Source organism: Crocodylus siamensis, chromosome 3 (assembly GCF_052110815.1).
Source record: "Crocodylus siamensis isolate JL-2025a chromosome 3, ASM5211081v1, whole genome shotgun sequence".
In the NCBI taxonomy this organism is placed as follows: Eukaryota; Metazoa; Chordata; order Crocodylia; family Crocodylidae; genus Crocodylus; species Crocodylus siamensis.
In genome coordinates this window covers 142,763,609-142,777,376 of record NC_143397.1, presented here as the reverse complement: position 1 = coordinate 142,777,376, position 13,768 = coordinate 142,763,609, and the positions used below count along the sequence as shown (strand labels likewise).

Genomic DNA, 13,768 nt, shown 5'->3' with positions numbered 1-13,768 from the left:
TAGGAGCAATTACACGACACTTGTTCACGCCGCCCGGGTCCTCCCCCCCGCCCCCCGGCCAGCCATCCGCCGGGTGATTAAACAATCAAAGCTGACGACCGGGTTTCTCCGCTCTCTCTCTTCTCCCCAAACATCTGATTTCTGGAGACCGCGGAGACAACCGAGGGCATCGGACCCTAGTTTTAAAACACCCCTAAACCACGGCAACAATAAGCCCAGCGCGGGCAGCCCATCTCCCCGCGGCCTGTCAGCGGATGGAGGGGGAAATGCAAAGGCAATTACCCTTCAGGCAGCTCCGGGAGCCCCAAACATCATGTTTTGTTTTGTTTGGGGTCCCCCCCACCGCTGCTGCCTCCCTGCTTCTGATCTGCTTTTAAAACAGAAAGAGAGAATCGCGGGGGGGGGGGGGATACTGATAGAGGAAATAGCCCTTCATTTCTGACACCCAGATAAGCCAAAGGATCTTTGTTCTCCTGAAGGGAGAAGACCTAAGCTACACATATCCGAGAACAGTCACAATATAATCGACGCCTGCTTAAAATCACGTTGGGGGGCCCTCAAATATCCACGTCCTGAGCCCGGGTGATCCGACGCTGGGAACAATTGGGGTGTGTGCACAACATTATGTTTATCCCGTTAATTAAACAAAGTAGCCGGCGAGCTGAGGTTGAAATCTCTGCTCTTCCTTACAGCAAAAGAACAACAAAACCTTCCTCGATGTCACTATGCTATGAACAAAAAAAATCCAAAGACTATGCCTGTTCCTACTCTATCCAAAACTTTTTTTAAAAATGCTATATTTTTAAGGCAATGGCTGCAAATAAAGCGTGAAGCAGATAACATTAAATATGTATCCAACCTGAGTTCACAAAAAAATCCTCGAGACCATATATTGGATGTCCATGATGATTTCTGAACACTGGATTAATGCTTCGGAGAAGCAGCGCAGTTCAAAAGCTACATAATAAAGCTTTACTGACATTACCTGGTTTTTATTTACAGTGTTACCCTGAACAATGCGAAAGCAATTACTGCTAAGTGTTGCCTTAAGATAAGAGGGCCTGATAGGAAACTGTATTATCTTGAAAGCAAACTTTAGGCCCTAAATATCTCTAATCAAATAATCGTCCTCTAAAAGTCTGACTGACGGGCCGGATCATTGGGAGATAATGGATTTATTACATTTTCTTCGTTATTTACAAAGGGAAAAGGTGATCCCGATCCCCCTAGCATTTAATTGTAAATTGACCAGGAGAGACCTCTGATCTGACAACATCGGAGGGAACAGTCATCTGCTCTGGCCTTTTTCCTTCGGATTATAGAAAGGAAGGTGAGGGGATTTCAGTGGTAAAGGTAAGGGAGAAAAACTGCAAGAACATAGGTTCCCCCTCCCCCCCCCCCCCAGTTTAATATCATTTCAAGCAGCTAAAGTACTGAAAGAAGGAGCTATGTTTATGCTGACAGGCAGAAAGTGGAAGGGGGAATCCTGTTTGTAAAATAACTCCTGCTTATGTAGAAAGGGGTTTGGATTGTACTTTTAAAATACACATTTCACAATCTGTTTACTATGTATATATAATTATCCGCTCTAGGCAACAAGGGTATAATCTATGCTTACATTAGAATTAAGGATACCTTACCGAATGTCTCCTGTATAAAATACTAAATAGCATGCAGAATGCCACGGGTATATATACAATTCTACTAATATATATAGTTAGCTATATATATATATATATATATATATATATATTCACACACAGAGAGAGAGAGTTAGATATATCTAACGATAGATAGGTAGATAGATAGACAGACAGACAGACAGACAGAGCAGGCATATATATATAATATGTTATATATATGCTCCTCTCCCTCTCTCTCTCTCTCTCTCTCTATCGCTAGAATCACTTATGTCATGCTCATAAGAAATAGATACATATAATCCTGCTATAAATATGCACAGAGAGGAAGAAGCCTGTTTCACATAGCCTTACACAGAAGACAATATACCCTGTATATAATATTTGCATCTATATAAAATATGCTATGTCCTAAGGCTACTATGTATGGTCAAAAATGTCTTGACCATGCATTGCAAGGCAAACGTGTCTGTTAACGTGCCACCTCAGATTTGCTATGGGAAAGTGTTGTTGTTTTTTTCCCCTAGCGGATAAAGCAAGCTGAGTGGACCATATAAGAGGAGAGATTAGAACAAAAATTTCGACCTGACAGTTCCTAAATAATCTTTTAATTTGGTACAGAAAAAAGGAACAAGTTGTCCCATCGCTAACGTTAGCCATGACATCTTTCATTAAAAATATATAGAGATAGATGAAAGTATCCAGACGTATCAAGGTATTATTCCAATCGAATGGTAATTTATTAATAAACAAACAATGCAATACCTTCAGAATATTTTCAACAAAAAAAAGGGAGGGGGATCGATAGAATAAAATGAATACAGTTTCCCTTGTTTCATATAGAATGGGGGGGGGTGGGAATCAGGCAATTTTAACTTCAGGTTTTAAAAGGGGGCCCGGAGGGAGGGTGGGGGGCGACACTTTCTGGCATTTGGTCCGCAACATCCAACTACAAATTAAAAAATAAATTACTATGTAGCAATTTACATTTTAAAACAAGTCCTTGTAAAGAAGGAAAGGGGGAAGGGAGTGGGAGGGGGAAGGAAAGGGCCGCAATGCTGGTCAGCTAGGCTGGAATTTTTTTTTTTTTGGTTTTGTTTTTGTCTTTGAATCACAGGGCAGAAGGGGGCAGGGGAGAGGAGAGGAGAGGCGGGGGAAAGAGGATTTCTGAAAAGCAAGACAAACTTACGTGTTATTTGGAGTAACACTGTCCTTTAACAAACCAAGACATTTGGGGTGGGGGCGGGTAGGGAGGGGGCTGTCTCTGTCCAAAAAGAGTCTCGTGCTTGTTGTCTGCTGGGCTTCGAGCAAGGCTCGGAGCTGCCTGGCCGGCCACGGGCGGGGGGCGCGTGTGTGTGCGGGGGGTGGGGAGCGGGCCCGGCTTGTCGCTGCCTGCCTCTCGCCCGGGTCAGAACTTGCTGCAGTCGTAGACGAAAGCCCCTGAGGTGCGGTAGAGCGGCTGGCTGGAGGGGAAGGCCATCTGACAGCTGCTGGGCCCGGCGCCGGCGTTGCCCGGGGAGCTGCCGAGGCCCAGCCGCTGCGGCTCGAACATGTCCCGCACGGCGTGGAAGTTTTGCGCCGGCTGCTGCTGCTGCTGCTGCTGCTGCTGCTGCTGCTGTTGCTGCTGCTGCCCGGGGTAGGCGGCCGCGCCGCCCAGCGGGGCCAGGTCCCCGGCCGCCGCCGCCGCGGCCGCCGCCGCCGCGGCCGCCGTGGCTTGGTTGAGGTACCAGGAGGCCAGGCGGCCGGGCGGCCCGTCCTGGTGCCCGGGCGGCGTGCTCAGCCCCCCGCCGCCGCCGCCTCCCAGGGCGTAGTCGGGCAGCGGCTCCTCCACAGGGCTGGCCCCGCTGCTGCCCAGCTGGCCGGCGCGCTCGCCTCCCCCCGCGGCGGCGGCGGCAGCGGCGGCGTAGAGGCTCATGGCTTGCATGTTGCAGTGGTAGGTGCCCGCCCCGCCGGGCGCGGCGCCGCCGCCGCCCGCCGCCTGGCTGCAGGGCGAGCTGTAGATGGAGCTGGGCCCCGGCGAGTAGCTGCCGAGCGCCAGCGCGGGCGGGATGCCGGTGCGCGACGGCGCGGCCGCGGCGGCCGCGGCGGCCAGGAGGCCGGAGCCCAGGTCGGGCGCGGCCTGCGGGGAGCCCCGCAGCGAGGTCATGATGTTGTCCACGCTGAAGCCCGGGCCGTGGTGGTGGTGGTGGTGGTGGTGCGGCGGCGGCGGCGGGGGAGGCGGCGGCGGCTGGGGCGGCTCGGGCGGCTCGGGCGCCTCCAGGCTGGCCGGCGCGCCGGCGCTGTGCGGGCTGCCGCCGCTCGACAGGCTGCTGCTGCTGCTGTCGGGGCTCTCCACCTTGGGCACCAGCGCCGCCAGGCCGGGCGGGGAGCCGGCGGTGGGCGGCGAGGCCGTGCCGTTCTCCGTCTTGATGTCCTGGATGCGCACGGGGCCACCCGCCTCCTGCTGCTGCTGCGGCGGCTGCTGTTGCGGCGGCGGCTGCGGGGGCTGGTCCGGCGGGGCGGGCGGGCGCGGCGGCGGGTCCTTGAGCTGCAGCCGGTCCTTGTCCTCCTTGTCCTTGACCGCGTCCTTCTTCTTGAAGCGGCGGCGGCGGCGCAGGAAGGAGCCGTTCTCGAACATGTTGTAGGAGTCCGGGTCCAGCGTCCAGTAGCTGCCCTTGCCCGGCTTCTTGTCGTCGCGGGGCACCTTGACGAAGCACTCGTTGAGCGAGAGGTTGTGGCGGATGGAGTTCTGCCAGCCCTGCTTGTTGTCGCGGTAGAAGGGGAAGCGCTCCATGATGAACTGGTAGATGCCGTTCAGCGTGATGCGCTTGTCGGGCGCGTTCTGGATGGCCATGGTGATCAGCGCGATGTAGCTGTAGGGCGGCTTCACCATGTCCTTGGGCTGCGGCGGCGGCGTGTAGGGCCCGTAGGCGCGGGCCATGCCCCCCGCGTACTGCTCGTGGGCCGCGGGGTGCGAGTACATGCTCATGGGCGCCGGCATGGCGCTGTAGCCCCCGCCGGCCGCCGCCGCCGCCGCAGCCGCGCGGTAGTAGCTCTGCTCCCCGCCCAGGTAAGGCACGACTCCCAGCGAGTTGGGGCTGGACACGGAGTAGCGAGCCTGCATGTCCTCCTGGCCCTCGCCGCCGGCCCGGACCGCTCGCCCGCCCCGCGCAGCCCCGCCGCACCACTCCAGGACCGGGCTGGGGGCGGCCGGCTGCCCCGCGCCGAGCCGGGCGGCAGCGCGCAGGGGCGGGCTCCGCTCCTCCTCGCCCCGGCCCTGGCCCTGGCCCCGGCCCCGGCCCGGGGGGCGCCGCGCCGGCGAGGGCGGCCCCGCGCCGCGGGGGACGAGGCGAGCGGCCGGGGCCAAAAAAGCAGCCGGGCCGGGCCCTCGGAGCCGCCGCGGAGAAAGCAACTCCCAGGCGCAGCGATCAAAAAGCAGAGGGATAGAAATCACAATCGCAAGGATCATATAGAGCGGCGGCTCGGTCTGGAGAGAGATGCACTCAGCGGAGAGGGAAAAAAAACAACAACAAAAAACACAAAAAGCAGCAAAAAACAACAACAAAAACACAGCACCAAAGAAAACAGCGCCTGGGCGAGGAGGCTCCCGCACTCCCAGCGCCCGGTTCCGCGGGGATCTGCCACGAGCTGTCTGCAAAGGAGGGGACAAAAGCAAAAGGGGTGGGTGCTTGCTTTTTTCTTTTCTTAAGGGAGAAGAAAAAAAGAATATCCACCTTCCTGATCTCCCCGGGAGAACTCTCCCTCTCTCTCTCTCCCTCTCTCTCCCTCTCTTTTCAGTCTCTCTCTCAGTCGCAGGCTGCTCGGGGAAGCATTGGAAAAAACTTCTGAACTTTTGAGCATCCGTCACCGAGGCAGGAACTTTTTTACGCACTTACAGCTCGCCTTTTTTTCTCCCCCTCTCCCTCTCCGCAGGCTCCGACGCCCCGCCCCGCCCCGGCCCGGCGCCCAATGGGAAGGCAGCGCCGGGCACTGAATGGAGAAAGGGGGGAAACCTGCAGCGGCGGCGGCTCCGCGGGGACCTGCGCTCCCGGGACGGGCCACACGCGCGAGCCCACGCGCGGCTCCCTGTTCCTCCACGCACAGGCACACGGATTACTACACACACACACTCCAGGACTTCCATTGCACACGTTCGGACGTGTATACACACACACACACACACACACACACACACACACACACAGAGGCACGCGGAGAGCAACTCATATTATTATTTACACTCACACACCCATTCCTGTACACTCCCTTGCACATGTTCGGATGTGCACACACACACACACAAACACACACATTCCAGTAATCCTTTGCACACTTTTGGATGTGTACACGCGCGCACATACACAGAGGCACACGGAGGGAAGCTCATATTACTATATACACTCACACACATTCCTGTACACTCCCCTGCACGTTTCCGGATGTGCACACACACATACACATATAGTCCAGTACACCCATTGCACACTTATGGACGTGTACGCACACACACACAGGCACACGGAGGGAAGCTCATATTACTATTTACACTCACACATTCTTGAACACCCCTTGCACATGTTCGGACGTGTACACAAACGCACACACAGGCACACGGAGGGCAGCTCCTATACACACACATTCCAGTGCACCGACTGCAGACGCCTGGACGCGAAGACGCACACAAACACACACACACACACACACTCGGGCGTCGGATGCACAGCCTCGCGGCCCCCCCCCCAGCAGATTTGCCTGGTGGCCCCTGTGGGCAGCCGCGTTGCCTCGGAGGACGCAGCCTTTTCCCACCAACCTCCACACGCATTCCTGGACACACCCACGCATGCTCCCCCGCAAAGACACACACACAGGTATTTTCCCACACGCACAAAACCCTCGTCCTCTCCTGCAAGCTTGGCTAACTTGACCCCAACTACCTAGTGGGTCCTAGAAAATATACCACCCCAAGAAAACCCTGCTCCTCTCTTCAAAGACACTCGTGGTCCTTCTCCTACACACGCGCATACACTTTTCCCTCTGCGCTGTGCCCACACTGACACACCACAGAGCCCTGTGTACCTCGAGAACTTTCACGCACAACTTGCATCCACAGAGCCGTGTGTTGCCTGGACAACTTGCACCTACAAGTGCTCAGCTCCCTCCCCGCCCCCCGCAGAGGGGGGGGGCTGTCACAGCCCCAAGCCGCTCTTCTCACGAGCCGGGGAGGGGGACACGTTTGTATGGGCGGGTGGGAGGAGGGTGACAGGCCCCCCTTCCTCCCCAGCACCACGCTTCTTCCAGCCAGCTGCCGGACCAAACGCCCCTGAAGAGGAGCCTTTCTTCCATTTGACCAGCGTTTTATTCATCAGCCACCCAGGGCTTTCCTCTCCCAGTCTGCAAAGAAAGTGCCCGCTGCCTCTGCTTTTATGAAGCCTGGCAGATTGCTTTCGACTCGTCTTTTAACTGGCTGGCTCGGGTGCTCCTTACAGACGTGCTGGGGGATGCGATGCTTCACCATTTCTCTGATTTGGGAGGCGGGGGGAACATACTTCGGTCTGCAAAAGATTTCACATAGTGGCCAAACAGGCGCGTGGACATGGGGAAAATGGGGTCCCAAACAGCTAAAGGGCACTACTGGCAGGACTTGATTTCTGTTCATGCCACCTCCTGTATGCCTGTGAGAAACAGGATCTGGGCTCTAATGACCTGTTTAGATGCACGTCTGAACAGGAATAAAGCACTGAGCTGAGGGGAAACACCGAGGGAGAAAACGAGTCGTCCCCTTTTTTTAACCGCGTGAATCTGCCTTAGGCACCAAACCTCTGGGTTTTTCCCCTTTAAAAAATCGTGAATGGTAATGAAGAGTTGCTCGCGTTTTGAACATATTTGACAATGCCATGCGATTTTAAATCCAACCCGCCGCCGCCTTTTTCTGTCTTTTTTTTTAGCCCCCTAATCTTTGCCTCTAAAATCTCATTCCTTGGTAGGACCATGCTGAAGTGGCGGTGTCTGCATCGGCGCCCGTGTGTTCGTGTGAGAGGAGTTTCACACCCACGCACCCCTGGGTCTGTGACAAACTTTCACTCTGAAGATGTGTCAGAAGCCCCTTTTGGCTGCCCTGATTTCAATACCCCTTCCCTCACTATTTACTGTGTTTGCTTGCTCTGGAAACCATATCGCGTAGAAACAATGTGAACATGACTTCCCCGGCAGTGTTTTAACAATCCTGCCTTTTCTTTTGAATAACTAAGCTACCGGTCATCCAAAATATTAAACAAGAAAGGCAAAGGGGAAGGGGGTGGGGGTGGGGGAGGTTGGAAGTAGTGGGAAAGGAAATCGCTTATATATTGTAAGACTGAGACATTCCAGTTCTACTTCTGTGCTAAACCCCCTCTTGTAATAAATAGTGTCCCCGTTAGCATTTTATCCTCTGCATTTCACCTGCTCTTGTTTAATTACATACTTCCCCCAAATAGTTAACTTTGAGGCAGTGCTCTATATATTATGTTAGATGTAATTTCAACACGTTGCGTCTTAACTCCCCCACCCCTGTTTTGCTAAGAAAGAAAGACAGAAAGAAAAAGATTTTACGTTTCCCAGCTCAGATCAACCAGTTTTTTCCCACGGTTTTTACGTGCAATTAAAACGATTTTCCATATATCTCACATTCATTTCCACTAAGCATTGTTCTTTTCCGTTTAAATAACCTAACTTGAAATAGCTTACCATTTTACCCGGACACCGCTCAAGTTTTTTCACGCTATTTCTAACTTGAATTCAGCAGTAACACTGAGGCGCTTTGTTTTTTGGTGTTTTTGTTTTTAAACCGAAATATATTGCATCTAATATATTTTGCAATAACACTTATCTCTCTGTCTTCTCTTGCTACGAAGTGATGCAATGCTTAGCCTGTGTTAAATTACAGATCTGCAAGCAGTAAGACTCTGGTTTCTCTCGCCAAGGTACAAACGTTGCCATTGTCAGACTAGTAACCGGCGTGTGCAAACAGTATTTTTTTGGGGGGGGACGGACGTTTCTCAGAAATAAAAAGATCAGTTTTCCGTCTGCTTTTCCAGTCTGGATGCAACCCAGAAAAAAAAAAGTAATTTGTATGGGTGTTTAGTATACTCAGCTATGCGACAGAGCTGAGTTTCAGATGACTTATTTATTTGTTTGTTGTCATGTTCAAGCTGGCCTCTGGATGAAAGAGCAACATTTGGGATGTGTTTTATGGCTGGGCGACAGAAACGAAACAGGTTGGCCGCGTTAACAACTGTGTACATTGGAGGAGCAAAGCAATCCAGCTTCCTCTTTTTTTTTTTTTTTTAAGAATTGTGCAAAGGATCCCCAAGCCCTGGTTTCAACCATGGCAAACCATTTTCAAATAGGGAGGACTTGCTCATAACAATTTCATAGAAACTTCAGTGTGTGTGTGTGTGTGTGGGGGGGGGTGTGTTTGGAGCCTTTACTTCCACCCTTTTTATTACGGTGAAAGAAAGAGACCCCCACAGTGACACAGTGAAGGAATAATACTGGGGCTGATTAGAGCCCACAGGTGGACCCAAACAACCGGCTGTCGGTTCTGCTCTCAGCTCAGAGCTAGGGGTGAAGTGTTTTGCAGCCGCTGGCTGTTGATCTTTATACCTAGTCACAGCTTCACCTCTCCCTCTCTCGGGCTCTTGGCTCTAAACATCACAGCCCTCTTCTTGCCACGTCCAGCCTTACCTCCCTCCCTGTTCCCGGCTTCTTGAATCTCACCATCTAGATTTCCTCGTTTCCCAAACTGTGTGCAACTTCTTTGCGGAGAATCGCCTTTTTTTTTTTTAATCCGGGGGGCGGGGGGTACTCCTGGAAAAAAGAAACATCTGTGATTCAGCAACTGAAAATCTCCTGTATCAGAAAACCGACTCAGCCAGACATACCGTACTGCTAAGGATGGCCACTCTGCTCTCTATCTCGGGATTATGACTAGGATCCGTTCGTTGCGATTTTTCCACCCGAAACTAATACAACAGATCTACAGCAAAGGTCTATTTTGAGGGCATCAATGGATCGCTTCATTCATTGATGCGATCGTTCATTTTTGATGCAGAGGAGTCATTTTCAAGTTTATCATTTGAAATGAATGGCAGTAGGAGTAGTGCTGTATTAATTATTCAAAACCTCTCTTCTTCCCCCACTGGCGCACTATTTCGTTAAATCAAGAAGTAACTCTCGGGAGCGGGTCATGGGCGACGCATCGATCGGCTTTACAAACCGCATTGACTTGCACCCTCTGAAACCAACCCCTGCCCTCACTTCGCAACGCACAGAAGAAAAAAACCCACCCAGGTCACGACTTATTTGCAGGCTCCGCTGCCGACCCCGGCACAGTAAGGGTCTTGGGAAAGCAGTACTCGGTTTCTATCCACAGGATTTTTTTTCTCTGTAAAATTGTGCGCGTCTTAATCATCCCAGGCAGGCAGCGGTACAAACACTTACGACTCTCCTGCCCTGGGAGGGGGGAAATCATGGACTTTTGCTGTTGTGGCTCTTGAAAAGCAGGTCTGATCACGACCCAAACGTGGGCAGAATAAACCTCGCGGCAGAGTTTTCTAACCTTGGCATACGGGGCTAAAGGATCTGGCGAGAGACGAGACGTGATCTCTCTCTGGCACAGAGAAATGATCAGCGGGGCTGAGTTTACCCCTCGGCTCCCTTCCAGCTCTCTCCCCTGTCTCTTTGGTATTCCGTTTCCTCTTTCTTTCTTCCTTCCCCTTGACTCCAGCTCTGGGAAGGGGCAGCGAGGGCTGGAGGGGGCTGAATCTATTGGATCCGCTGAGAGACAGCAACCAGACACCCACAACCGGGGGTGGGAGGGGGACCCTTGCCTGCCCGGCACGGAGGGATGTGCTTGGAGGGGTTTACGTCCATGCGAGCGAAGCCACAGCTCGGAGCTGGGGGCCGAGGTACTTATCAGATAAGCCAGGTCGCGGGCCGCCGCGTGGAGGGCTCATCGCACCGCCCGGTTTGCTGCAAGAGGCGGGATGCGAGACACTGCGGGGGCGGGGGGCAGTCCAGTAGCTCCCTGCCCCTGCCATCCCGCAGCCAGACACGTCGCCCCAGCCCTGGCAAGGGCGGAGGGACCTGGGGGAGGAATCGCGGCAGCCGCCCGGGGGCGGCAAGCAGAGTCCCACCTGCGACGAGGACGCCCCCGGCTGGGCTGGGACTCGCCCGCGGCGGCTCCGGCGGGGCCAGCCCGGTGCAGGCGGGCGGCCGCGGCCAGGAGGCGCCGGTCCCGCGCGGGGCCGGGCGCGCTGTGCGGGCGGGACCCGCCGGGCTCCGCCGGCGCGGCCACCTGCGCGGGGCTGCGTGTGCCTGGAGCGCCCCCTGCCGGCCAGGCCGCGCCAGCGCCGCCAGGCCCGGCTCTGAGCCCCCGCAGCAGGTGGCCCCGTCTTCTTCCCCCTAGGGAGCATTTTGCAGAGCGCCCCCGACTGGCGGCGCGGAGCAGTGGGCGGATTGCGCCTTTTCGGCTTTCCACTGAGTGCTGTAATAATCGCTGGACCCCCATGAGGGCTGTGCACGAGGCCCATCTTGTACAGCGCTGTTCTCAAGCCTCCCTATCCGGATCTCGCTCTGTTCAGCAGGACTCAGGCTTCTCTGTCCCGTGCCTGGTGTTGGGCTAAAGCACTGTAAGAATAGGTCTGGCCTTTCCTGGCGGTCAGCCCACTCTGCCACTGCCCATAGGTTCGGTTCAGTAGCCCCGATCTCTGCCAGGAGCTTGTGGGCTTGTGCAAGGCACTTTGGATGTTTAGGCCTTTTAAGTCTCCATCCTGTTCAGGTCTTTAGTTAACAGTTATTGGAACAGGTGATTTTTGTCATCTCTGTTGTCAGGAATGATTAGGTAATGGGAGCCGATACAGGTGATGTCAAGACAGCGGGATGCAATCCTTTCCCCACCAGGCTCTGCATGGCCTTCCTGCCTTGGGGCTTTGCCACAGACGTTCTGCTAAGGACATGCTCTCTCTGCCCCTGCTTCTAGTAACAGAGCAGCCTGGACAGATACAAAAGACTTTCCCCCCAAACAGGCCACGCACCTCATCCAGCAACAATTTCCCTCAGCCTAGCTACCATCCACCTTCCAAACCAGCTACCCTTCCCATACACTCCAGCACTCTCCAGCCAGCCAACTAACCAGCGCCATCGAAAGGACACCAACATCCATCCCCCAGCCATGCCCAGCATGCCTCCCTGCCAATTTCCCATCCAATGTCAGGGATACATCCCCTCACAGAACAGGCAGCACAGTGGCAGATAGGGCAGGTAGCAGAAAGCAAGAGGGCAGATCAGTCAGGGAGCACAGGGCAGGGAGCAAAAAGCAGAGCAGTCCATGGGGCAGTGGAAGGAGATAGAGTGGCTGTGGGGGAGGTCACGGGGCTAATTTGCAGCACACCTGCCAAAAAAGGTGGCTCCCCACTGTTCTAGGTGATGCCAAGAATGTTTTTATGAGTTGCCCGGGTAGCCAATAAAGCTTGCAAATGAAAAAGTGTTGGTTTCCAGGAAAGTGTACTTCTGTTTTTTAACCTACTCCTTTCTTTCCAGTTCTCAGATACCACATCTCCAAGAACCAAGTTTCAGAGCACTAAAGACTAATGAAAACCAGCTGAGAACACCTCCAGTACCTGCAGCCACGGGTAACAGTCATGCATACATATAGGGAGACATCTAGATACATACATATTCAGACATATACACATATTTTCCGGAACAGAGATTTATCAGACTTTTATGCCTGGACATGTTTGTACAGTGTCAATCATGATAGGGTCTTGGTCCCAGAGTAGGAACCCTCAAGTGCTATGATAATGCAAGTAATAATACATCATGTGTCTGTTTTCACACACACATTTACTAAGACCTGTAACGAACAGTATTTTTCCACTGGTAGCTGCACACTGGTAGACAAAACGTAATAGAGTGGCCTGCACAGAAAAACGGCTAGCTATGTCCAGACCATTTACATGGTAAATAAATAAAAAGAGCAAAGAAAGCTATAGGGATTTAAAACAGAAAATGCAATTAAGAAAGCTAATTAGTCTTCCTATTTGCCACTTCTAAGAAAAAGAACATATTGAATTAAAGAGTGACAAACAGAAAGATAAGGATTTTTAAATGCAGTGTATAATTAACGCACAGAACTTTTGGCTGCAGGACAAGAATAACAGCAACTGTTACACTAGGCTCAGATTAAATTATATGGGCATCTATACTTTAACTTCAGGAAAAACGCAGATCATTTGTTAAAGAAAAAAGTCATCATTCACATCCCAAATACCCTTTCCCCATTTTTTCCAACTATAGGCTTTAGGGATTTGACTCTCTTCTTTTTTTTTTTGTCAAGAGTTCCTTGTTTGGTATCTGAAGAATGTGAATCTTCCTGTGATTCCTGACCAAAATTGCATGATATTAGCAATTCTTTTCTGCAACCGGCAGCTGGAAATGTGGATTTGTCATACTTCTAATATTGAATCAGCTCAATCCTTGCTTCATGCCCAGGAAAGAACAGCTGTCCAGCTCCACTGGGGGAAGATGCTTTCTGATCATGAATAAAGCCTGACTGAACCCAAAACATTTCACCCCTGTTGCTTTGCATGATGGAAGAACTTGCCAACTTAATGATGATGCACATATCATTCATTTGAGTATGCTTTATTGTGTAACTGAAAATGCTGATTTGTGTTTTACTAACATGAAAAAATGGGAGATTTTTTCAAAGTATTTTTAAGCGCTTACTATGGTCACCTTGAAAGTAGACTCTTAGTGTGGCAGCTAATGCATATGTTTGACAATAAGTTGGGCGTGTGTAATATGTATATGTAGTTGGATTAAAATGATATCCATATGTAACTGTCTTATTTTATTTCATTATTGCACTTAATGGCAGGGCAACAACACACATTTAGACTGTAAGTTGCCTGTATGGAATCTTGTTATATTGGGACATCCTTGGTGGGTGGTGATTTATTTTGTTATATTTAGTAGAGAATGCCATTTCAGTGTTAAAGAAGCATTCTGGCACACTGTAGTGAATTCTCCAGGGTACCTCATAGCTCCAAAGAGACAGTAAAAAGCACCTTATCTAGTAGGACAGGGAACAACCCCAGTCATGGAAA

At 52.2% G+C, this 13,768-nt stretch overlaps 1 protein-coding gene and 2 long non-coding RNA genes across 4 annotated transcripts in view; 1 reads left to right on the top strand and 2 right to left on the bottom strand.

The window, feature by feature from the left end:
* Nucleotides 1-10,352, bottom strand: part of LOC149868933 (uncharacterized) — a 100,752-nt gene extending 90,400 nt beyond the window's left edge. The window contains exons 1-2 of the long non-coding RNA XR_016441359.1: nt 10,216-10,352; nt 9,342-9,464 (exon numbers count right to left, since the gene is read on the bottom strand). This is a non-coding gene — a long non-coding RNA (uncharacterized LOC149868933). The remainder of the gene's footprint in view (nt 1-9,341; nt 9,465-10,215) is intronic.
* Nucleotides 2,899-5,220, bottom strand: FOXC1 (forkhead box C1). Its single transcript, XM_090039383.1, has one exon. The coding sequence runs from the start codon at nt 5,086-5,088 to the stop codon at nt 3,049-3,051; it is 2,040 nt and encodes a 679-aa protein (XP_089895509.1). The 5' UTR covers nt 5,089-5,220; the 3' UTR covers nt 2,899-3,048.
* Nucleotides 9,461-13,491, top strand: LOC149868932 (uncharacterized). 2 transcript variants are annotated; one of them, XR_016441357.1, is made up of 3 exons: nt 9,461-9,988; nt 12,198-12,289; nt 12,997-13,491. It is a non-coding gene; the product is annotated as an uncharacterized LOC149868932 (long non-coding RNA). The 2 variants fall into 2 exon arrangements; XR_016441358.1 differs by lacking the exon at nt 9,461-9,988 and adding an exon at nt 10,449-10,564.
* Nucleotides 13,492-13,768: the final 277 nt, after the last annotated feature.

Excerpts from the sequence above, each read along its gene's own strand:
- FOXC1 (XM_090039383.1), bottom strand. The coding sequence starts at position 5,088 with ATGATCCTTGCGATTGTGATTTCTATCCCTCTGCTTTTTGATCGCTGC.